The sequence below is a fragment of the Berghia stephanieae genome, chromosome 4 (genome assembly GCF_034508935.2).
Source record: "Berghia stephanieae isolate SIO BIC M18660-M18661 chromosome 4, UCSD_Bste_1.3, whole genome shotgun sequence".
Lineage (NCBI taxonomy): Eukaryota > Metazoa > Mollusca > Gastropoda > Nudibranchia > Aeolidiidae > Berghia > Berghia stephanieae.
In genome coordinates this window covers 45,046,078-45,072,833 of record NC_088363.1, presented here as the reverse complement: position 1 = coordinate 45,072,833, position 26,756 = coordinate 45,046,078, and the positions used below count along the sequence as shown (strand labels likewise).

The following is a 26,756-nucleotide window of genomic DNA, read 5'->3' as shown; positions in this document are numbered from 1 at the left end:
TGGCTGAGGAAGGGTTTTGAGCCAAAAACAAAAGTTGGTTATATATATTATTTTCCAAATCAATTTTGCCTGATACTTCTACGTCAATAACTAAAGGTATCCTTGTATTTACAGACAAAAATAAACAAAACAAATACATTTCAAGCTGTTTTCAATTCTTCTATATTTCTGTTTTAACCGTTTTAGATTAAACTGGTTTCCTTTGAAGAAGATTAGACTTACTCTTCCTGGGGCCTCTGTATACAGATGTTTTACCCTTGCGTTTCCGGGCATGGACAGGTGCAGACCCAGACGATGGGTTATTCAACATATTGGAGTCAACTGGAATATAAGAAGCTATGAATTATTCTGACATTGAATCGAGTTCATAATCTAAATTCATTCAATAAAAACTCTACCACAGCTCAACTGAGTTTATTTCAAATTATCATTTCTCCTATCATTCATTTGGAGGTCCCGAGAGCTCATTAGAGCACTCACTTCAAATGCAAAGGGGCTAAAATTGATCTGGAGTGAAGTCAAGGTTTTTTTCTGTCCCCAGTGATTGGGTGATCAGGGCCTGTTAGATTTGGAGGATAGCACTTTGCGATAGACTAGCTTCAAAGGGTAGCAATAAGTAATTGCTTTTGTCAATTTCACACTATAGAGACTGGGAAAACCTCCGGTTCTATGAGTATATCTTGTTTGTTTGTTTTTAAGGGTTTTACGGCGCTTGCAAGGTCATATCAGCGCCAGTAAAAAGGAAGAAAGTAGGATAGTAAAAAGTTCTAGAATTACAATTAAAGCAAACAAGAAAAGGTAAGACAAAGGTGAATTAGTTCAAATAGGAAACAGATGTAGATTCCAAGAGCACACTGTCAAAGTACTTAGTTTGAGATCACCTAAAAGTTTCACCCAGACACCATCAGAAGATCCCACTAAGAGGAATAAACTCAAATAGTTACAAATCACCTTAAAAATAAAAAATAACAATGCATAACAGAGAGATGATTTACAAGGAAAAAAATATCCTCTCCCAAATCTATAACTATACATTCGACTGTTTCCTCCCAGCCAGGGTCAGGACAAGTCCAAGTACAATCTCATTCCAAGACAGAGACAGAAAGCAATTGAAAAACAGATACAGGGGATAGAAGACACAGCAAGTACCTCCCTGCCTACTATGGGAGGTCGGGAACCCCACCCAGTGATAATATCTATAACAACTATTTGAACCAAAAGAGAAGAAACTCAAGCTGAGCTTGTTAGAGTTTATGTACTTACTAATCATTTTATCCATAAGTAAGTAAATGTCATTATTCCACCCCTCTCAATTCTTAATAAACACGTAATTGTTGAATAATGCTTTGAACACACATTTTATTGGTGTGAAATAAGGTGTAAAAGGTAGCTGATTGGTAATTTAAAATAATCTTTTGGTGCGCTTGAATACAAATCCAACGTTTTTAGTTTTGGGTCAAATTGCCATTCAAGCAGATACAAATTATGGTGAATAGAAGTACCATAACTTTTGGTTATAAAATATCTTATAATCTTACTTGGAGGGGTAAAATAAATATATTCTTTCATTTCTTTGTATTTATTAAACTTGTTATATTTTTATCATGCAATAACACATACTCGCAACCTCATGTTATTGGGCACGACAAAAATAACTGCATATGAAATCGAGAAAATTAATAAATACAAAGAGATGAAAGAATAGTATATTAATTCATGTAAGAGTAATCAGTAAGAGGAATGTGTCATGAGGACAACACACATGTAAACACTATTTTCTTTTTCTAGGGCTTGATGGTTTCTATGAGGGAACAAAACTCATAAAAACACACAATTCGTAAACACAACAAGCCACAATACTGATATAACAGTCCTGCATTATTTGGTCACCAATCAAGGGACTGACTTTGATAGTAAGTGCATTCCTAACTATGAAATCAGAAGTGGTATTTGGTTTAGTGCTCTACCAGAAGATTAGAATAGAGCCAACAACAATAAAAGCATGGGAAAAAATGGTAAATAACACACATAAAAAAACAAATAGATTTAGAGTTCGGTCTTCTCACTAAATTTTATTAAATATAATATCCTATCACTGTTTGGTAAAATTTCCGTTTTCCACTGAGTTTTCATTAGCTTATTATGATTAGTATTTATTAACATTTTCTGTTTCCTTTTTGGGAGCATTTACAGAGCTGCCAACCACAATGTCAATAAATCAGGATAAGACTAAAATTTAAGATTTAAGAGTATAATACCAGGACGTCCCCACACACACACAACTTCCCCCCCAATAATTTTAATGTAGTTTAATAAAATAATAAGACATAATTTATACTTTATTCTACAAGAAAAATGCTATAAATAACACTTTGAATGACTAACAATTTAGTCATGTTAGATGTGCAAATATCACAAAATCATCAAGACGAAAAAAAGAAATAAATAAAAATTAAAACATAGGATAAAAGGGGTTTTAGAAATGCCCTCAAGTTTAGTTTTATTCAACCCCCCCCCCCCCCCCCCCCACCCAAAATAAATATGGAAGTTGGCAACTCTCCATTAATATTGATTGTTATTTTTCAATACTTTTACTAGTCAACAACTTCAAGCAGCTTGCTATGGAGACATAGTCAGAATGTTTATTACTTACATCGTGACCTTGGCCCCTCAAGGCCGTGTTTCATGACCTGACACCAGCCAACTGGGAAAATGTCTGGACTATGGCAGTCCACCCACTGGTCATAATTGTTTTCCCACCCGTCAAAATGGATACGGAGCAGACGACCAACCACTTTGGTCACTGTGGCCACACAAATCAGTCTGGGAATGAATTGATACTAACAATATATAAATAAAGTTTTTTTAAAAAGACTCATTTTCTCTGCTTTATCGATACCCTAAGGGATCTTGATAAATTTGTCAATTAAGCTGAATGAGCACTTAAAACAAACAAAAGATAAAAACATTTACAAATTTTGCTTGAGGAAGTTTAGCAAATAAATGGAGGGAGTGCCTATTGTGATAATAACAATAATAATAATAATAATAATAATAATAATAATAATAATAATAATAATAATAATAATAATAACAATAATAACAATAAAAACAATAATATTAATAATATTGCATTTTCAATAAAATCAAAATAACACATTAAAAAATAAACCAACGAAAAACCATCAATTTAATACTTGATTTTAGCTATTCTTCGACAAACAAGCTGTGGAAACATAAGTGGCAAAATTGCATGCAACACAAGATGACTTACCTGGGCTCCATTAGGTCCACAGCTTCCACCTTCATACCAGGCCTGAACCCATGCTTAGGAATTTCCTGATGACGGAAAACACAAAAATTCAATTCAATAAACCCTTTAACCCTCTCCTTACCAGCAATTTTCAGGATTTTCCCCAAAACTTCACACCCAACTAACACAAAATAGATTTTTTATCATTCAAACACAGTAAAATTCTTGCGATACATAAAAAACATGCTCTTCAACACACTGTTCATTTTCTTTAAATTTTATGATGTACAATGTGACGATTTTGCTTTAGTTAGGAAGGAGAGGGTTAACAGACACAACAAGACTGAATTTCTCTGAAACTGTAACTTCTCCCATAAGTGAATACTAAGCTACCAGAAGCTGTAGACTGTAAAAAAGTAATGTACAAAAAAAACACAACATATAACAGCTTCAAAAGAGAACAAAATAATAAATGCGGAACATTTTGGGCTCAACACTTTTCGTCAGCCAATAAAAAACCAGAAGTGTCGAAAACTTCTCTGCTATTTCTCTAGATTTAATGTGATATAGTTTTAATTGTTTTTTTTTTTTGTTTGCTATTGACTGAAGAAAGACTTTGAATCTGATATTGTTCTGTGTTAAGCATTTTTGAACTGTAATATTCATTTTCAGACATTACTTTATGCATTGTCGATTCCGTGGAAAAGGCTCTTTACTCACATTCTCTCACCGTACTCAGTTGTAAAATGAGTACCTGGCCGTTAATAGCGTTGTCTCTGTCGGAAAAAATTGTAATATCGCCTAACAGGTGTCATGTCTCATTCTACATGTTTCGTGTTGCTGTTGGTCAGGGATCACTTGTAAAGTGCTTTGAGCATGTTAAGTGGAAATTGCGCTATTTAAAAGCTCGTTTTTTTGGTTTTTTTTTTTTTTCATTTTTTTCTTCATTTATCAAAGCAATACTGTTAATGATGATGAACATTCTCAATGCTATATATATCCCATTAATAACACTTTTCATCAAGTATATACTAACTGCTATGTCAAAAACATAATATTTAAATCAAAAGAAAAATATATAAAAACAACTGGAAGGTAAATGAAACAGTAAAAAGAAGAAATCAAACTGCTTATTTCCAGCATTCTCTCTTTAGTACCTATTCACCACCTTCATTTTGAACTTGATAAAAATCAGAAAAGGTGTGAATGAAGCAGTGCCAGACAGAGTAGGGAGAAAATAAAATAAAAATACCATCCCAAAAAATCAACCTGCCTCTACTTGGGATCGAACCTCAGACATTCTGATCACAAACCTTTTCAAATGTTTATCTAACACCACTGCCCACCCCTATTTTATTTTATTGAACTTGAGACCAACATGAACAACAAATACTAATCCCTTGGCATAACCCCCCCCCCCCCCCATAAAAAAAAAGGATAGAAATTTATACTAGACATACCTTATCAAAGAATTTGACGGGAGCTGCCATGGATTTCGTTTGTTTTAAGTAGTCAAACCATTTGAACGGCGGTTTGGTACCTAGATGGGATATGAGGAGTGAAGAGTGAGTCACTTTGATTGATTTGCTCAATGGTAGTAGTAGCAGCAGTAGTAGTAGTAGTAGTAGTAGTAGTAGTAGTAGTCGTCGAGTAGTAGTAGTAAAAATAATAACAATAACAATAGTAATAATAATAATAATAGTAATAATAATAATAGTAATTATCATTATTATAATTGATTATGATGAACGATAGTGTATTTATAATTTTTTTAAATGGGTTTATGGAGCTTGTGAAGCTTTTAGGTCATTTAGGCACCAGTAAAAAGGACGATGATAGGGAAACAGTTTAGATCTGAAGTTAAAAGCACCAAAGGGGACTGGTTCTAATAGGGAACAGAAGATTCCATTGGCAATCCGTGCCTATTTTGACATTAGCATAAACAAAGGATCCCATTATGAAAAATACTCAAATGCTTACAAAGTACAACATATTCAAAATTAAAAACTATAATAGTAAAAACCGTATGATTTACGAGAATAAAAAATATAATCTCTACAAAAGGAACTGTACACTTGACTGCCTCCCTCTCAGCTAAGAATCCCCACGAGGATCAGGAAAAACAAAAGAACCTAGAACAAAGACACAGAGCTAAGTGGAAAGGAAAAACAGATATAGATATAGAAAGATAAAAGACACAGCAAGTGACCTCTCTGTTCACCATGGGAAGTCCGAAAACCCACCAAGGATGATGATAGGGTAGTGTGTAGTTATATAACAATATTAGTAGTATTGGTTACAGTGGTCATGTCGATGTAGTGATGGTAGCAAATGCTGTACGCTGATGAACTTTCAAAAAAATTGATCAACCAACTTTAAAATGCTGCAGAATAAATGTAAAAAATTCGGAAGCAAAGGTGAGCACAAAACAGCAGACAAAGCAGAAAAAAAAAAATGCAAGAAAAAATAATCCCCGAAAATCAGCCTTCTTGACTGGAGATCAATCCTCAAACATGAGTACCTTCTCAGAATAGATAAGTGGTTCAATTTGGTAAAATATCAACTTTTTACTTGGGTTTTACTGTAAAACTTTGGTTGGGAAATCAAATTCGGTCACAACTAAAACCAGTACATCAAATCATACAGACTGGTTCTGATCAAAATCAAAGGGCAATATGGCCTATACCTCTGGGTGGTGTCAATTCTAAGTGGTTGATTTCACAAAATCCGACAGGAAAGATACAAGGGGATGTGGCGTGGTAACAAAACCAGTCGCTGCCATTCTCTGCCATGGATCCGTCAATACCAATCATCAAAAAATTATTACGTAGCACCTGGAAAAGGATAAATTGTAACATCGTAAACTGTAAAATTCACTACTTGATATTCAAAATTTTTCCCATGTGCTGTGTGATGCATATGTGAGAAAACTATATGTGATGCAATTACTGATTTTGAGACTTTATTAAAGCCTTCATCAGATGATTGGTCTTAAGATGACTCCCCTAACAACCAGTCATTTCATTTCGTCTTGCTATTGTTATACATTTGGATTCATCGGCCCCTAGGCCTTTTGCATCTTATCGATTCAGGTTTGGAATAATATGGGAAATTATTGAGGGTACTTTGAAATAAAACATACGGGGAAAACAAAAAAAAGGAAGAATGGCAATTACCAATTTTACTTCTCTTCACTGTTATCGACAAACCTGAATGCAGCACTAAATCTGATGTTCTCAACAATTTATATGTTTTAAAATACAGTAATCTTTTTTTCTTAGCATTCTGTTGGCAGCACTGAATTCATCATGTCAACATAAAAATTCATGATTCTTGAGTTGCTGTTAAGTGATAACGACAGAGAGAGAGAGACCTCTTCTGGAAATTCCTATCTTATCTAAGACAAAAACTGTTATGCAAATCTCTGAAAACAGCGAAATAATTTGCAGTATGGTTTTTAACCACAGATGGCGTAGAGGATAACACCCACATTTGATGATAACCAACAACATACCTTGGTGACAGTGGCCACACAGATGGCAGACAGATTGAGGGGGTCAATAGCTTCCAGTTTCATCCCTACTTGGAAAGATGCTCCGTGTGGAGGATCTTTATGCTGGAAAAAAAAAATCAAAATAAATGATGAAAATTCCATCCCTCAATCCAAAGGTAAAATTTGTCTTTAGCAATTATTTGTTTTGAGCCTAAACCAAAGTATTAACTCCAGCAAAGCACAATGCCACAAAGAGAGCAACAGTGGTTAATTCTCTTGCTCAAAGAAAAGACGAGGTGCAGAATGCAGAACATGAGCCTTTTTCTTCCTGTTCATGGTCCTTGAAGTAGCTACATAAATAGAGGATCCAGAATACAGTTCACATTTATGAATTGCACGACACACAACCTCACTCATATATTCATAATACACGCTATGATCAATTCATTTTTGATATTTTTTTCCTCTCTTCCAAGACCCTTTCAAATTCTGTATTGTTTTTAGTATTTATCAACACTTGAGGGAGTTTATTCCACAAACGAACATCAGAGGGAAAGAAAAGAGTGTGTCTGTTCTTGATGTTTGAATTGAAAGTTTGCTGTCGTGTCCTCTTGTTAGTCTATTTTTTGGTCTAATGTAGTTGGGGAGTTTAATGCTGGCATTACCTGTATTCAGTTTTTGGAAGGTACATATCTTGTTTCTTTCACGACGATGTTGCATTTTTTCAAGACTTAAGCCTTCTGTGAGTTTTGTTACACTAGTGTTATGAGAGCAGCTCTATTTTGTACCATTTTGATCTTGTAGATATCAATTTGGTGTAGGGATCCCACAGTTTGCTTGCATATTTGAGGATGGGCCTTACTATAGATTTTTAGGCGAATGTCTTGAGTTTTGACTGGACAGCCACTCTTCGTGTTAAAAAAGCGCTTGTTCTGTTTGCTTTTAATGTTATATTTGCAATGTGTGATGTCCATTTGAGGTTATGGGTAAGATTTAGTCCAAGATATTTAGAAGATTTGAGTTTATATCTAATTTTTGGCCATGAAGGTGGTAGTCGTAGTTTACAGGTGTTTTTTTTTTGTTTGATATCGTCAGAACGTTGCATTTGTTTACATTGAAGTTCATAAGCCACGACTTCCCCCAAGCTTCCAGTTTTGCCAAGTCCATGTCCAGTTCAACGCTATCTTCAGTTGAGTGGATGTGCTTGTAGAGTGCAGTGTCATCAGCAATCATCCTCCCTTTTGGTTCAATGCATTGCAGACCACCATAACTGGTGCATTGGCCTCATGGGCAAAGGGACAAGTTTACAGTCACTCCATAGATTTGCTAACATTTCAAAAACAAGTATGAACAATTCTTGGGCAAGTCAGTGACATGAATGAAAATATGATAATCGTGGTGATAATTGATTTGGAATAGTAAACAATTGACATGAAAATGTTGCTACTCGAAGCTCGAAAGAAAAAATAAAGATAAGTATTGAATTGCAAGCTTCACTCTATTAGACGAAGGCGGATACTCTGGACGTTTCAGGTTCTCCCATTACCAACAAAACACGATGAATGAAACACTAAGGATGAATGAGATATGTGTGAATGGTGTAGTAAAGGTGAATAAACAAAAACAATTATCATTAATAATAATAATAATAATAATGCTGAAAACTTATATAGCGCTATAACTCCGATCATTGTTTTTGTTTATTCACCTTAACTACTTTTAGCTTTAAACACTTAACAGAAATATGAAAAATAGCTATCAATCAAGGAAATCAGAAATGAAAACAAAAATGGAATGTCTCAATAAATTCAGGAGAGTCGGTAGTTAGTACTGATTCCAAGTTGAGTTAATCATTTTGAGTGAGATAACTTTTTTTTTTTTGCATTGGATTCATTGCAATATAACTCTCGATCAAAGGTAGAAAATAGTAAGAGTGTCAAAAATAGAAACTATGATTTTTTTTTACCCTGTTCAGCATGTCAGCTGTGACATCATTCATCGCATACTGGCGAGTGGTGATTTTATTCAAACAGGAGTTGATGTATTCTGAAACGATCAAAATTAATTTTTTATAAATGAGGTTGAATCAAATTATAATGAATTAAGACAAGAGTCATCCCTTCCCTTACCGACCAAATAGAGAGTTTTTGTTTTGTTACATCTTTATTTGGATAACTTTAGTTGTAATAACCTGATTACATCATTTACGAAGACTGCTTCCGTCACTACAAACTGTCAAAATAGTAAGTTGTAGCAAAAACGCACTCATATTGACAACTTTTGTTCAGGTAAGATGAAAATGTTTCTTGTCTTACGGGTTGCACGTCTGACAAATAAGCCGAATGTAACTCCTCTAACAGTAGAAATATATTGAGTGGCTTAAGACTGACTCATGGGATCTATATTTAGGCATTACTATTGTCAAATCGGTGTTGAATCTCCACTCTGCCCTGAAAAACAGGTTGGTCGGTGAGGGAAGGGCATTTTCGCATGTCCCGTCCCCTACCGACCAAACACTTTAAATGGGTCTTTAAAAACCCTACAAAACACCTTAAAACGTTTTATGTTGTTTTGCAAAAAATGTCCAGACCTAGACATGTAAATAGTTGCTAAATAGTTTGTCGTTTAACAGTGGCTGCTAATAGGAAGGCAGAAAAAGAGGCTACAAAGAAGACTGAGCAGGAAAGGAAACGTCAGGAGAGGGGAAAAAATAAAGCAGATAGGGCAAAAAAAAAAAGAAGAGAAAGACAGAAATCATCCTAGGCGAAACTAGTCAGAGACTCATACAGAGGTTATTCTGGACGATGATTCATCAGATTGCTTCAGCAATAGAGAATACAATGGCCGAATTAGTTGGGGCCGGTGCAAGTGCTGTTTACATTAAAAAAAAAAAAAAAAACAATGTTGGGGCAGCCAGCGTGATACCATTGAAGCCCTTGACGAGGAAGGGCTCAATTATATTTGTTTCAATTTAATGTTTCTTTTTTTTTTTAATCTGCATGTCATGTCTTGTCCTCATCATTGTTACTATATTAATGTTTCCTTGGCAGGTAGACATTGTAAAGAGCCTCGATCGAGAATTTTAAGCTTATTTTTTAAATGAATAAATGATAGTCTTAATTACTGTATACTTACGATGATATTTACACTATAGTATTCCTTGTCATTCATTTGATTTATATCAAATTGTAGTGCATCATAATAATGTTCCGTTAGTGGTAAGATCGGGTGGTCGGTAGGGGATCGGGCTTTGGGTGGTAGGGGAACGATGGAAAAGAATGTGGTTGGTAGGGGAAAAATATATCACATATTTAACACCACTAGAACATGGATAATATTTCTTTCCGGGAAAAAAGTCAGTTGACAACCCAAGCCTATCACCATGACTTAAGATTTTTCGACATTGCTCTTTGAAAACAGTACTTTTTATGGTGCTTGTTTTGGACAGATTATTTCCCTTTTTCTCGTAAGGCATGACAAGGCTCTTAGCGAACGGAATGACTCTAGCATGAAATTTCCATCTTAACATATAAAAATGATGGAAGGGGATGACCGTTTTAACAATTTTTTTTTTTTGGCAAACTTTAAAATCTTGATTTTTATTTGCATATATTATTACTGTTGTTATCATTACTATTATCATAATAGTTATTATTAGTTTAAAGATGTTATGCTATTAGTCAGTAAAGGCCTAAAATAAAATTCTGATCTTGATCACCGAGCAATGAAACAAGTTCCCTGAATAAAATACTTGTGCAACTACACATATGGGCTACTTGTGTGGAGTTAGTTGAGTTTGGTGGACCCATGGAAATTTACTTTTACTTATCCTCTTAGCACTTCAGCTGCACACAAAAGACCAGAACTTTAGTGCATTTTTGATTCACTGTCTGATTCTGTAACGACTGGTATTTTGTTTTGATGGAGTAGAGTTGCTGGCCTGACGTCCAACCCCCAAACCAAGAGGGCCAGGATTAATTTCGGAAGTTAACTCCTTGACAGGTTGCCATCCAAGGTTGTTGAGTCCTATTAAACCATAGTCAAAGTGTCCTAAATGAGCTGCCTTCCGAGGCTGAGAAACCTGCTTGTTGCATTCAAATTAGCCTGGCCTCTACCCTTCGACATGCTCAGTATGACAAGAACATGAGCTCCAGCTAGTATAGCCCTCTTGATCAAACAAGGCTGGGAGCTGTCACATCTCAACAAGGAGCTGTATATAAGCCCCACTGGAATACTTTCTATTTAAATATGCATATGCATATTAAAAAAGAAGATTAGAAAGGAAACCCAACTCACCGTGAGAAGCGTGTAATTTGTGTCCCACTGTCTGTGACCATCCCACTGGATGGATTAGGGGAGAAGTCATATGACACCAGAACTCGTCTTCCTCCTAAAGAATAATAGTCAATTCAAAATATTTGTTTAACCCTTAACATGCTGATTTAAATTTCACTTGGACCCGTCGTTAAGTCTGATCACCAAGAGGACAGTCACAGATTAAAAGAAACCCTAGTCTTATCAATGTTATTGACCGATAAGTAAAAAGTTGGGTCATCATTTACACCCTGATAATAGACACAGGAAAGTTTATGAATTCAACACATGGGTGCCAGTGAAAATAATTCCAGCCCTGAAAACCCAGATCCAAAATTTTCCACCCTGAAATTAATTTTTAAAATATGAAAATACCTACCTTGCCGTCTGTATGTTGCTCACGGACCCGTTTAGTCGCCTTTCACGTTACAAGTCAGGGTCCAGCAGACGATATCATTCTTAGTCCTTATCCACATTTTAAACATTTTAAAACATTTGAGATGTGATATAACCCGAAATGTGAAGCTGTAAAATTTTGTGAATCCGGAATTCCGGGCTGGGTCCGGAGGTCTGGGACCCATGATTCAACAAAACCCAGTCACAAGCTAAAGGTTTACTGGTCTTATCAACCAAATTTGAATATATTCAAAAGGCTGTTACTCTTTTATCAAGTCTATCAGTTATGAGAGTATATGGGTCAGAGCCAGTAATCAAAACTGGATGAGGTAAAAAAAAAAAAAGAAAAAAACCCCAAAAAATCCACAACATATCTAACTGGATTGAAACTTGATACCCCCTGATTAAATGAAATATTGACTTGCCACTAGGGAAAATCTAAAAATCAGGTGTGAAATGAATTTATCTGAACACATTCTAAATGTCATTGAATCATCTATTCGTCAGTCAAAATCAAATAAATTCAACATATCAAAAAACAATAGCAGTGTAAAGAGTTGGAGATAATCATATCTGTAATATTTGAATTTTAAAGATGGTTTACAGCAATATTCAAAATACAGGCAAAAGACAATAATCCAGACTATTGGAAATCTGAGGTTTTTCAGCAGCCAATATCGTAACATAAATAATAACTTAAAAATAATAAAGAAAAAATGCAGTTTCATTAATACTCCAAGCAGACCGACTGGCAAGCAAAAAAAAAAAATCAACGGCTACATAAATAACATTGAAAATACATGCTTTGATAAATAACTTTTCAAAACACAAGGCCACCATGCAGAGCTGCCAACCCCATCTGATGAAAATGTGTATAATGGGACCTCAAAATGGGGGAGATTTCAAAAAATTGGGTACAATCCTGAAATCGACGGAAACTAACCATTGTGAAAGTAAGTGCACTTACATAAAGTCACACCGCACAAGCTCAATTGCAGCAAACAATGATGTTCCCAAGACTATAATCCAATCCTTTCAGAATTCTACCTCCCAGCATGAAGATCATAATTGGTCAAAAAATATATGAATATCCACTTGGTCACCAAGGTTTCTCAATAGGCTAGTAACAATATGAATAATAATAATAATAATAATAAAGAAAACTGAACTGACTCAGTACACTGAAAATGGGTACAATCTTGGGGGAAATGCGTACAAGCGTACAATCGCTGAAAATGCGTACAATTCCACATTTTTTGCGGTAGGTTGGCAGCTCTGACCATGTAGCAGACACTGGACTAACCTTACTGTCCACATAATTCAAACGGAGTCGACACCCAACCATCTCCCTGATAACAGCTACTCTCATGGCAGACACGCACATCTTGTTGACTACCTCCAGCAACATGCCCTCCTGCAGCTTGTGACCTCTCAGCCATTCTTGGGCCTAAAAATATATATGGGAAAATAAGAGAAAAGGTGAATTAAACCAGCGACAAACAACTACCAAAATATAACAAAATAACTAATAAATAATGAGTTTCAAAATAGCTGCATATTGAGTAATAGTGATAAATATAGGGGGGAGGGGGGAAGGTAGTCGAGTGGTTAAGGCATTACACTGTGATCTGGATGGTCCTGGGTTTGAACTTTGTTTCAGTCACTGTTGTCTTTTTCCCTCAAGTTTCTTCACTAGGACAATATGGGTGATTTCTGTCGACTATAGATGTTCGTTTGATGGATTACCTATATTACTTTATGGAATGCCTAGCCAACATCACGGTGGAAGAATGTAATCTATTTTTCAAAAACGAATACATTTTATATAGCGTCCTATCCCGAATTTACAGGCTTTAGATAATTTACCAAAATCTCCCTATAATTTTCACACTTATTTATATGAATTTTATTACTTGACCATTGATGTATTGTAATTCACAATAGACTTGTAACTATTTCTGAATTAAATGTTTTCCCCATATTTCCTTTAAAATTTTGGTAATAAAATCGGAATCTGGTGTAAAATTCAGAATCTGCTAGTGTCCCAAGTCTTTCAAAGTGACTGGTTGTATGGATTTCTAATAAAACTATATGGGAAGAAACCATCAAAACCCTGTAATTTCAAGTTCAAGTCTAAGAGTGTAGCCCTCTCTAACTTATAGTCTGGCATTTCCCTAAAATTACGTCAAAATACAAGGCAACAATCCAACAATCTCCAAAAAATATTGCAAAGCGAGATGAGATTAGTAGCAGTTATACAAATAGAAGAAAAAATAAGAGTAATAATGACAACATTTACCTTAGCATAAAAATGAGGGGGGATAGTACGAGTCCCTGTGAGCCTTTTGATGAGGAACTCCTTCCAGTCCAAATACTTGTCTTTGATGGCTGAAAATTGATTGGTATAAACAAGTTTAAAAGGAAAGGACTTTAAAAAAATAATTAACTCTAAACTACAGTTTTCAGGATTGAAATCATATGTGAAACAATCTATCCATAATCCATCCCTGCGAATATCTTCCACCCCTAATCTTGCATAAAAAATATCTTTATACTTAATACAATAATAATAATGATATTAATAATAATAATAACAACAACAATAACAACAACAACAACAACAACAACAACAACAACAACAACAACAACAACAACAACAACAACAACAACAACAACAACAACAATAATAATAATAATAATAATAATAATAATAATAATAATAATAATAATAATAATAATAATAATCATAATAATAATAATAATAAAACTATTACTGTCCAATCCGGATAATCACAACTTTCGGCTAATCGCATCAGTTCCCAGGAAACGGAATTTTTAAATTCTATATAAAAGTCACTGGTTAATTGCAACAAACTTTGGTTAATCGCAACACATTTTCGCCCTCAAAAAGTGGCAAATTCAAGAAATCAACAAACAAAATAAAATTAAATTTTATCATGGATGAAATTGTTGAAGAATCGAGAGTGAGACAGATTTAATGCTGCAGTAGTGTGTCACCACTCTAGTACAGACAAAAGAGGGTGAGACTTTGCAGTATGGGTTTGCAATGTTATCTGTGGCCATTAAATAGGAGCAAGGGGGTTGGGCATAGTCTTGACAACAGGTAGACAATGACAGTAGTAAAGAGAGACTGGGCAATATCCTTTGTTTTGGGACTGACAACCGTCCATTGTGACCAATGAGTTTGGTGAGAGCTCACTGTCTATCATCAAGGCTAATCTCTTACAAATGTTGAGAAAAAAAGAGTGAAAGTTAATCCAATCAAAGCTGCTTTCGCTTATAAAGGGCTGCCATATAGTTTTTATTTCAATCAAATTGCTCAGCCTGTGGTGGACTAAGAACATTGTATAAAACAACTGGTTGGAGTTTACCATATTTGTGTAAAATGTTGCAATAGTGGACAGGAAACTCAACATCGGTTAATTGCAACTTCGATTAATCACAAAATATTAGCTGATCCCAAGGTGTTGCGATTATTCGGAGTGAACTGTATTACCAATAATAATACAATTATGATAATAATGCAAGTTTGTCAAGCACAACTTATCCTGCAATATGAAGGCTCTGGGAACATTATAATGACATAAGCATGACAAAGTAATATACACAAAAATGTACTGATTTTATCCACAAAAGAGGCATAGAGTATAACTGTATCTATTTTACATCAAAATCTTCATTTGTGTTATGTACTTTCAAAAATCCCATCTAACAGTAAAATCCACTCCAATGTCATTCCTTCTTTAATAGACCTCTTACTTCTAGGCGGGATTTTGTGAAAGTCCTCAAAGAGAATATTACCCCAGAAGTCTTCTAAAACCACGTCTAACATTAAACTCAATTCTATCGTCATTTCTTCTTTAACTTCCTTGAGCTCATGTGAATGGAAAATCATCGTGAACTTAAGACAATTTGACTTACTTCTAGGGGGAGCCAGCATCTTCCCGTAGGTGGCACACCATCCCACATTGTGGATGTCCTCGGACAGGACGTTACCCCAGAAGTCTTTAGAGCTGTCACTGCCAAACCCTTCATAGCGAAGAAGCACCTTGTAGCCTGGGAAAATAAAGATGACAACGATAATAATAAATTGGTATTTTGATGGGGTAAGCGAGATGCCATGTTGAAAATAAAAGAAAACCGAATTAAACGTCAAAATTATAATAATTATAAAATTGGAGCTCCATACAATTTTAGAAACTGCAATCATTGATTTGAATGAAAACATTTCAATCTGAACCAAAATGCAATGAACAAAGAGTACTTCAAACATCTTCAACCTATTAACATAACATTCTAGGTTGTACATTTTGTGTTAAAGTACTCATAATCAAAAGCCTTTACTAGATCAATTTTTTAAAAAATCAAGGAATTTAAATTAGTTTTGAATCAGATAACATTACCGTAAATTTTGAGTACAGTAGCCATCCAATAGACTTTGATGTCTCTTGGAAGGTCAAGATCAGTGTTGACGACCTCTACAAGGACACCTTCCACCATCTGGTCCCATGAGTCATGCATTGGGACCTGAAAAAAATAAAACAAAGAATATACTTTTTATACTGCAGCCATTTTTGGGGTTGGAAATATAGATTTATCATTAATTTGATAAGAATCCATGATCTTCATAGGCGAATGACATGCTCATTGACGTCAGAGGGAGGGAGGGAGGGGACTAATGGTGGCAAGTTTTCATGTAGTTTACCAGGATGTTGGAAAATCAGACTTATTTTAATGTTTTTCAGAAAAGGAGAAATTTAAGAGGTGGCAATAATTTCTGATTTTATATGGCATTACATCTATTGGAAAAAAAAAGGTACAAATGAGTGCATTGAATGTACGTACATCTGTATTTCCTAAATTCTTATTGTGCTCTCCATGGCCAAAAGAGCAGCCAACCCCAATATGAGAAAAAGATTGGGGAGAAGTGCATAGTTTGACAAGGTAACCATGTAGACATGTATGATGCTAAATAAATTTAGAAATGATTAAGTTTCAGTATGTCATATAAAAAGAAAAACGTTCCATTCATTTTGGCCAGAAAAATTCTGACTTTATACATTGTTAGGTCAAAAACAACAACCACCCCCCCCCCCCCCCCCCGCCAAAAAACAAAACAAAACAAGCTGAGCATTTATATAGCACATTATCCACTAAATGTGCTCAGAGCACTGTAGAGAGACAACATTTAACATGCAGGGCAAGACATGAGACATGACGCCTGTTAGACGATAGTGCAATTTTTTGTCAAAAAGAGACAACGCTGTTAACAGCCAGGTACTCATTTTAGACACCAAGAGAACTGAACTATGCGCTATGTTGAAGTGTGGCAATTATCTCTGTTCTGTTTGGTGTCATGCTATCAAACAACTAGTATCACAATGAATATGCTAAAAGGAGAAAAGAAAAACATTAGAGAAAGGAAATAAAAACATCCCACAAAAATAACATTTTATTACCCAACACCCCCAAATAAATATAAATAAATACATAAAAAAAGACAACCAACCAAATAAAGCCCGAAATAAAAATGCACAAGAACAATAAATGACCCAAAGGAAAATGATCTCACATGGTTGAAGCAAAATACAGGAGCGGCTGAGACAGATGAATTGGCCAAGTAGGGACCCCAGTCAAATATGTGTGTTACGTCTGTAGAAAAATAAGACACATTCTGTATAAAATGTCTCATAAAAATTGATGAAACTAATCAGGCACTGATATAGCTCTTTGACTGATGAAATGCTAGCACACCAGGTGTGAATTTGATCCTCAATGGTGAAAGTGAAAGTTGATTATTTGGCCATAGTTTGTTTTTAAATCTAACTTATCTAGCACTGCATCATCATTTAATTTTTTAATTTTTAACAATCCCACCAGTCACTTGATTATTTAAAAGAGGGAGATTTTCCGATTGCTTTATCAATACTTTTCAATTCTTTTGCTACCAAAATCTTACCAAGTTTGTATCATACTGATGGCCCGTTGATCCAACCTGTCAAGTAGCCTTTTGCAAAGACATGACTTCAGAGGTTAAGATCAACGGGCCACCGATATACACTAATTTCATGGCAACAAACAAGTGCAATGTTGCCTATATTTTGACAAGTTAGAGCAACTACTGTCTTGTGTTTTTAAATGTTATAATTACTCATCAAAGCTGGCACATATATTTAAATTAAATCTGGATGAACCTTACCTCCCCTGTATGATGATTGAAGTAAACTTTGATTCTTTTGGTTCATCTTCTTAGCTCCTGGTTTTCCCTTTTGAAAGACAACGTAATCATTAAATGAATAAATATACAAATAAATAAAGAATCAAAAATTAAGATGTAACAATTCTGGAATCGACAAGTTTGTCACCAATAAGTCAATAAGTGTTTTAACCCTCAGAAATAAATAACCTCCGTCTTTAAAAAAACAAAACGTTTATCAACTACCACCAATCCTACTATATGATATCCAGAACTCCCATCTTTCCAAAAGAAAGCTTAAAACAATGTGAAAAAAATGACCCAAAAAAAAAAAAAAGAAGAAAAGAATATTAACTATCCTCTTGCCAACAATAGGAAATCATCACATTCCATAAGATAAAAGTAACTTATTTGAAACTTAAATTCTTTATATTCTTTGAAAACAGAAGAAAACGCAATATCATTATAACTATTAGTATTAGAATATCATTCTGTGTGGTTAAGATTCTTTCACAGGACAAAATTATTTATAACATAAAAATTTCTTTATTTAAAAAAACCCTCACAAAAATATATGCCAAATCAACTACCTTTTTAGCAGCGGATGGTGGAGATGCCTTTGAACCCGGCAGTTTTCCATCTCGTTGACTGAAGGCAAAACTCTTTGAACATGACAGGCTACAGAACCTCTTTGATTTTGAGTAGAAAGCATGTTTGACACCCACCGACCCACACTTTTCACAGGTAGCTGATTGGACAAATGAAAATGTAGATGAATTAATGGTGTGGAATCTTTATACATTGTCTTTATCTTAAGTGTGTCCAAATGCCTCAAACCAGTATTGTGTCTTAGTGCATCAGGTGTTCATAAATGATTTTCAAGTAAAAGCAACCAGTTATGTGCAACTTAAGATTTTGTTATTTTAAGAAAATATATTTATTGTCCTCATGGAAACATGTAAAATTGAACAAAGTTTCATATAAATTTATATAAAATTCATTTTTTTTGTACCTAAAACATGCATCATAATATCAATTTGAGGCAGTAGGTTAAAAATGAAAGTAAAAGTAAAGGAAGATAAAATTGATTAACTATACAATATATATATATATATATATATATAATATATATATATATATATATAATATATATATATATAATATATATATATATATATATATATATATATATATATATATATATATATATATATATATATATATATATAGAGGCAGAGAGATGGCTGAGTGGATCTGGAGTTACATCAACACCTAAAGGACCTGAAATTAAGCACTCATCTATTTCATGAGCAAGAAACTTAGCCCACAACCCTCACCTTGAAGCAATTTACAGAGGCTTATGTCTAAGTCAGACCTGCCAAGTTGAAAACTTCAAATCGAGTAATTTTTATGTCATTTTTTAAAAGTAATTTGACAAAGAAATTAGTAATTTCTGAAATTGTGTTCGAACAACCACAATTTGAGAACGATGATCACTTCAACATTACATCGTCATGCTTATGCGCTATTAAATTGCTTCTTTATTATAATAATTATTATTAGTATCACAATTATTATTATATAGTATAGTAGTAGTAGTAGTAGTAGTTCTTCTTATCATCATTATTAATATTATTATTATCATTATTATTATTATTAAAGTATTACTGAGAATTTAAAATTCACAATTGGCCACAAAATTTGTCTAAAATTCGGCAAGTATGCTATGTTAACTCAATTTTGCCCCGGATAGACCTATAAAAAAAAACAACATACTCCTATATTCATCTTTAAAAAAAAAAAAAAGCATTTTCACATCCGTTTTAGCGCTGTGATATCTATCAATGGTTTATTGCCTTTTGTAGTGGACTAAAAAAAGGCTTCCTTGCTATTAATTTATACTTGATTCCCAGAGCTGAAATATTTTCAAATTAAGACAGCATGGTGCGGGGTTGCCAATTCAGGAGGCAAAAATTTACTGAACTTTTACCAAACACATTGACCAACCCCTGCTGTTTTCAAGTAAAAAGGCATTGTGTACTTACTTTTTCCCATTTAGCAGGTGATTGGAAAATATATTGAGGGTTTATAACATATTAAATTCCATAAATATACGGGACGTTGGTAACCTTGGTATGGTGTCTAATTTAATACCTATCCGATGACAACAGTGATATGTCTATATTTTACAAAAGAGATGCTCTAATGAAAAGTAAAAATAAATGTTTACCCATTCCATCCTTCCTATCGTTTTGATATTGACTTCTGGAATCGTCTGGATTGAAGAGTTCCTCCTCCAAGAGACTTGTATCCAAATCTTCATTATCTGTACTAATGCCACTCTCGTTATAACTGTCATAGCCATCATATAAACCAAGAGAGCTTATCAACTCATCATCATCACCCTGTTGTCCAAAAATAAATAAATAAATAAATAAATAAATAAATAAACAAATAAAACTTGGTAAAAAAAAACAAAACAAAACTAATAATAATTTGAAATCAGAGGACCACAAGGTAAAATTATGAATAAATTTGTTTTTAAAAACAGATTACACCTTAATATTTCAAGGTTCTTGATTAAGAGAATCATACAATACCATAGATTGGCACCGTGCTGGTGCTGCAGAAGTGGCATTAAGTTGTCTTTTACAGTTAAAAAACCCATGAAACCATAATTTGTCCTGTCTTGTATCCTTAAAATGAGTTAATGACGTTCCACCATTTATCAAGATGTTACACAACCAATCTTTTACAGGAATCCAAAATAGGTCTCTTTGAATATATAGCAAGTGCCATATTTAATAAGCTAGTTGGATTCAGAGAAACAGTTCTAGTCTTGGGGTATGAAAAGTAGAACATACAGCCTCCAGAATATAATTACATCATGATTAAATCCACAGAATCTTGTATCAAAATACCTGATTGCTTTCGTCGAAAGCTTCGGACTTCACAGATGCTATTGATGAGACTTCAGTCTTTTGAAGAGAATTCAGCACGGAATCTTCTCCGTCGCCAAGACTCATGGCACTCCACTCTGTAATGGAATGAAATCAGATTTGTATATTACAAAAAAGTAGTTGATTAACCTGTAAAACACACAACTTTCTTGTGTGCCAAATCTCTTATTAAGGCTTTGGGACATACTGATTAAGAAAATGGTTGTGAAAAGCAAGAAAAACAGGCATGCAGTCAGAACAACAAAGCAAAGAAGCAAAACACCCCATGTCATGTATTACAGACCTGAAAAATGTTACACTTTTCTTCATATTATCTGGCATTGACTCTAGGGTCAGGCTTTTGTATTATAGTCTTTTAACATCTCTTTATATTTGTAAACACTTTTTCTTTGCTGCTATGTGGTCATGGTAAGACATGCGCCTTCGCACCAGTAGGTCCCTGGTTTCAAGTCCTTGGAAAAGGCTCTTTATTCACATATTCCTGCCGTATTCAAAGTGAAAAATGTTAACCTGGCCAGTAACAGCATAATGTCTTGTCATAAGTGTTGCTGATTGGATTAGAAACCCCTGTAAAGCCATGTGAGAACATTTGGTTGATACTGCAGTCAATAAAACCTCAATTATTTTTCTCTCTTTCATGAAGATGGTGCAGTTGCAACTTTTGGTAAAATTTATGAATTGGCAGTTAAGTGATTTAACACAAACCATGGGCTGGATACTGACACTTGACTCACATGTATATACAATATAACGGTTTATGCTAATTAAGGATTTCAATTATGTGTACTGACAAAAGAAAAAATTGACATTATCATTATAAGCTTCGGAGCCACACACATCTTATTTAATGTCAAGTAATAAAAAAGACAAAGAAAAGGAAATCTTACCAGTGTCGCCTGAATTCTGAAATATAATGAATACAAAGATGAGTGAGTTCAACATGAATGAGAGAGAGAGAGAGAGAGAGAGAGAGAGAGAGGAGAGAGAGAGAGAGAGACAGAGAGAGAGAGAGAGAGAGACAGAGAGAGAGAGAGAGAGAGAGAGAGAGAGAGAGAGAGAGAGAGAGAGAGAGAGAGAGAGAGAGAGAGAGAGAGGGGGAAATGCGTACAAGCGTACAATCGCTGAAAATGCGTACAATTCCGCATTTTTTGCGGTAGGTTGGCAGCTCTGTGGGCTTCTGTATCAATTGTGACATCTGGCGTCATTGTGTCTGGCCCGAAACCACATTTCACTAGACTGAGCACAAGTGGAGCACAGGTGTCAAAATATGACTTAAGAAATAATGGTGATTTTGTGGATTTGAGGAAAATGTTTGAAATGGCAAATTCTGCGGAAAATTTCTGAGAAATTACCAAAATCAATATCATCACTATTTAATGAGAATAATTCTGTCCCTGTTTATTGTATTATTTATTTAGTTAAATATATTTTATAAAGTTTCAGGAATCTCTCGCGCTCTCTCTCTCTACACACACACTCTAGTCGTTGCTCATGACTCATATCTCAGTGCTCCTGCAAACAATAGAAGTTGACATCAATAAACTACCTCTACTATTACAGCCAAACCCCATCATCATTACTACTACAACCACAGCCACATCCACATCGTTATCAAAACTATAGCATCCACCACCACCTTTACATCAACATCCTCATCATCATTTGCTACCACTGCCACTACTACAACCACAACCATCACATCATCATTATTACCACTACCACATCGTTATCAAAACTACAGCAACTGCCACCACCATTACATCATTATCATTATCCTCATTAAGGTCATCATCACTACCACTACAACATCATCATCACCATCACTACACAACAACAGGCACATTGTCATCGTCAATGAAACACAAAATAATAAAAATAGTAATAGGCTTGATAGTAATAAAATAATAAAAATGTAGCTAAAGTATAATAGTAATGTAGCTTATATTTTGCGCCCAATCCCTCAATACAATAAAGCTCTAGGTTTGTAGGCTATTACTGCAAGTACAGAACGAACCCGCATTTGCAGTACTATTGCAAATAACTGAAATGAATGATATCTACTATTTGCAATACTACTGCGAATAATGAATGCTATCTACTGTTCACAGTACTACTGCAAAGAGGAAATCATTATATTTGCAGTACTACTGCGATTAGAGGTGGCCAAAGAAAATAATGAATGGTGGGCTAAAGCACCGAGCTTTCTATCCAAACAGACATCTGCGTAACTTACAAGTTCATATATATGTGCTAGATAATTTTCCTTCATTGTTTATGCTAGTTATTTTGATCTCTGATTTGGATATGTTGTTGGATCTAGTTTTGTGGAAGTGTTATAATAAATTATATTCTTTTGTATGAGGAAGACGGGAAAATAGTAGGTGTGCTCGGTTGAGGGATGAACAACACCTAGGCCTAGGATTCGTCTGCGAAATAAACAAATCCCCGACCATCATCAACATCCCAAAAACAGTGGTTAAAATAAACAAATTATTGAAACAAAAGATGATCATTAAAGTTAACATTTAACAGGTAGGTAGGTATTGAAATTTTTAATGGTCAGTGGACAATAATAAACTACGAATCGATTTGCCAGCTTGATGTTTTCGGTTCAAAATGTCAAAAACTTGCTTTTTGAAAATGCTGGTTTGGCATTTGGTGCTATTTACTTTCCTGTTGTGTAAAAAAAAAATAATATTAATATTACTTGATATTTAGATATCTAGATAACTTGGGACACAAACTACCAACTGGCATTTTTTAGGTTATTATTGGCTTTTTTCACATCTATCTTGTTTCTAGTTTGGCCTTTGGCATACGTTTTTCTGTTCCCTGCCGTGCGCCTGTGTATAATAAATCCACAACAAAAAATCTGGCTTTTTATTTTGACATATGCTGTCTGCGAATTATCGATCTTCCACCTTACTTTATTGACAGACATGTCTGTCAATAAAGACAGCCTTTTACTTTTCGGACTGACTATTTTCACCGTACGGTGAAAATAATGTTTTAGGCTATTTTCACCGTACGATGATAATAGCATGACAGACTATTTTCACCGTATGTATTAGCCAATCAGAAGCCAGGATACTAACTGTGACGTTTGTGCCTCTGCATCCAGACCATTAGAATTCAACCCGAAATCATTTTCTTCCTGCGCGCAGACCAGTTAAAAAAAAAAAGAAAAAGTTTGCCGAGAACCAGGGAGGCCTCCCGAAAGCTCCTCGTTATAGCATTTCTTTCAATTTGTATTTTCACTTTGGACCTTTTGTTAGACGTTTATTTATTCAATTTGTCATCATATAGAAAAAACCTTGATAGATTTGTGAAAGTTTAACATTTCCTAATTTGACCATTGTTTTGATTCTCGGCTGCCATTTTGATTTGTGAGGTATTGAAAGGCAGTCACAGCAGTCCTAGGGTTGTTTTATTTTTTTCTTTTCTATTAGGGATAGTTAGAGGTCGTTTGTTTTCTCTATTAGGGGCAGTTAAAGGTACTAGGTTGTATTTTTTCTTCGGAGCAAATATTTGGCATGTTGAGCTTTCGAAAGGCCTCCCAAAGCTATAATAATACAGGCGGGATGATGAATTCAGAATTGGTTACAGTTACCAATGAAGCTTTCCAATTTCGTGGCGGGGAGGGTGTGGCTGTACTCTATGAGTATGAGCTATTCACAACTCGATAAATAATGATTTCAATTTCTATGTCTATCTTGAGCCGCTACCCTCGATTTCTTGAGGTCATGGGTTCAACACAGACAAACGCCGCAAAGTTTGTTAGCTACCAAGGTACCATTATCACCGTACGGTGAAAATAGTGTGTCAGGCTATTTTCACCGTACAGTGAAAATCGTCCACCAAGATATTGCCGTACGATGAAAAAAAGTCTCCCACACTATTATCACCAAGATATTACCGTACGGTGAAAATGGTCGCCTCCCCCCTATTATCACCGTACAGTGAAAATGGTTTGTCAGGCTATTTTCACCGTACGATGAAAATCGTCTTCCACACTATTCTCACCGTACGATGAAAATCGTCCACATAGATATTGCTCGTACGGTGAAAAAAAAAGTCTCCCACACTATTATCAACGTACGGTAAAAATCGTCCACCAAGATATTACTGTACGGTGATAAGTCTCCCACACTATTATCACCGTAGGCTGAAAATCGTCCACCAAATTATTACCCTACGATGAATAAAGTCTCCCACACTATTATCCTCGTACGGTGAAAATCGTCCCCCAAGATATTACCGTACGGTGAAAAAAGTCTCCCACACTATTATCACCCTACGCTGAAAATCGTCCACCATAATATTACGGGACGGTGAAAAAAAGTCTCCCACACTATCATCACCGTACGGTGAAAATAGTCTCCTACATACGGTCAGGCTATTATCACCGTACAGTGAAAATAGCCTGACAGACTATTTTCACCGTCGTACGGTGAAAATAGCGGCTTCCTTTACTTTTACCAACCAGGATCAACCGGTAATAAATGCTTACATTCATAACTTATCCGAATGGGCTTAAGCTTACTGATTGACATGAAATTACGAAAGGCCTTTATGATTGAAGCTATAAAAAGACCCTCATTTCAATTCAAACTTGACTTTTTTTTTTGCTGAGACGAGAGAGAGAAAGAAGTTGCTCGAGTTGCAAACAGGAACTCGCCCACAAAAACGCCAAGGAATAGGAAAGCAAACTTGCACAACTTTCAACGAACTCCCATGCCTCAAGCGAGATATGCATTTTTTCCGACTAATCTAATTCTTATCAAATTACAACCAGAATATGCAGAAGAGTATATTTAAAATGGGAGCAGGATTAGTGAAAGAAAAGACCAAAAGTAAAAGCGAGTAGGAGTAGGAGAGTTGAGTAGGACAGAATGTTGGGAGTTGGTGGGTCGTTAGGCCGGAATAAAACAACACAAAATTACTTTAATGGGGACAGAAAAAACGTTCCTCGCTCCTAAATAAGAACCGAAAGCAAGATATGACATTAGAATTTAATTTTTTCATATGTACACTTACCATTACCACATTTCTTGAAAATTAAGAACTTAAACTTAGGCAATGGTAGAACCAAAACAATAACAAATAGACTGTTGCACGTAAGCTGAGATCTGCAGCAAGCAAGACAACACAGGTTTATGGAAAAGCGCATGCGTTGTGACACCGGGAGCCGTTAGCTCCTCATATGATTGGATAATAATTGTATATTTAAGAAGCTTTCCCGAAGTCACACCAATGAAAAATGAAAATTTATTCTTACTATGACCTCATTTATCTAGGATTCCAAGGCCTTTGGAATTCCATGCACACAGAACTGTTTCCGGAGTTCATGAACTAAAAAGGTTATGGGGTCAGTGCCAAAATAAAGAAGGGTATTCCCCATGAAAACGCGAATAAAGATGAACTTTTAAGGATTATCGGAAATATCTAAATGAAATAAACAAAACAAATACAATGGGACGCGAAAGCATAATTAAATGATGCATAATAGACTGAATAAATGAATAGTAAAAACACTCCGCGTGTAACGTTTGTTTACTATAAAAAAAGAAAAAAAAAAAAAAGAAAAGAAAAGGATTAATTGCGGTCAACGGGGAACAACTGTGTAATTATTTGCAGAACAAAAAGTAAATATGCAGTTATATTCCTTTGAGATGAACTGTGTACTCGTTGTTGAATCCCTGGATTAAACTTGAGTTGTAGCGGATAAGAGGTGGATGTCACTGGTTTTATGACATTAAATATCATAAAAATATAAAGATAATTTTCAACTACTATCAGACTAATGATTTTACAAAAAGGTCCCCACAAAAGTATAGCTTTAAATTATTAAACAAGTCTGCTGATTAAATTAAATTATAACTTCATTTTAAAAGATAAAGAAATTGTCAAAATTAAAATGAAAGGTTTGACAACTAAAACGTACTTAGGCAGTAATATATAAAGACAATACAATACACACAGGCGACTTGCGCGGCGCATAGTTGAATCCTGGGAAATGGCTCTTTACTCACATTCTCTCACCGTATTCAGATGTAAAATGAGTACCTGATCGTTTACAGCGTTGTCACTTTATTAAGAAAAATATACTATCACCTAACTGGC

The 26,756-nt window shown here is 34.8% G+C and overlaps 1 protein-coding gene across 2 annotated transcripts in view; it reads right to left on the bottom strand.

Annotated features, from left to right (window-relative positions):
• LOC144970654 (MBT domain-containing protein 1-like) overlaps positions 1-25,877 on the bottom strand; it is a 36,596-nt gene extending 10,719 nt beyond the window's left edge. The window contains exons 1-19 of one of the 2 annotated variants that reach the window (XM_078910496.1): positions 25,671-25,877; positions 21,521-21,536; positions 20,595-20,710; positions 19,904-20,078; positions 18,264-18,421; positions 17,677-17,743; positions 17,050-17,129; positions 15,881-16,004; positions 15,399-15,533; positions 13,756-13,844; positions 12,760-12,903; positions 11,043-11,136; positions 8,713-8,792; positions 6,768-6,869; positions 5,940-6,087; positions 4,714-4,793; positions 3,275-3,339; positions 2,654-2,823; positions 223-336 (exon numbers count right to left, since the gene is read on the bottom strand). In XM_078910496.1, the coding sequence (XP_078766622.1) occupies positions 223-336; positions 2,654-2,823; positions 3,275-3,339; positions 4,714-4,793; positions 5,940-6,087; positions 6,768-6,869; positions 8,713-8,792; positions 11,043-11,136; positions 12,760-12,903; positions 13,756-13,844; positions 15,399-15,533; positions 15,881-16,004; positions 17,050-17,129; positions 17,677-17,743; positions 18,264-18,421; positions 19,904-20,078; positions 20,595-20,710; positions 21,521-21,536; positions 25,671-25,673 (1,960 nt within the window). In that variant the 5' untranslated portion in view covers positions 25,674-25,877. The remainder of the gene's footprint in view (positions 1-222; positions 337-2,653; positions 2,824-3,274; positions 3,340-4,713; positions 4,794-5,939; positions 6,088-6,767; positions 6,870-8,712; positions 8,793-11,042; positions 11,137-12,759; positions 12,904-13,755; positions 13,845-15,398; positions 15,534-15,880; positions 16,005-17,049; positions 17,130-17,676; positions 17,744-18,263; positions 18,422-19,903; positions 20,079-20,594; positions 20,711-21,520; positions 21,537-25,670) is intronic. The other variant, XM_078910497.1, reaches the window with a different exon arrangement.
• Positions 25,878-26,756: the final 879 nt, after the last annotated feature.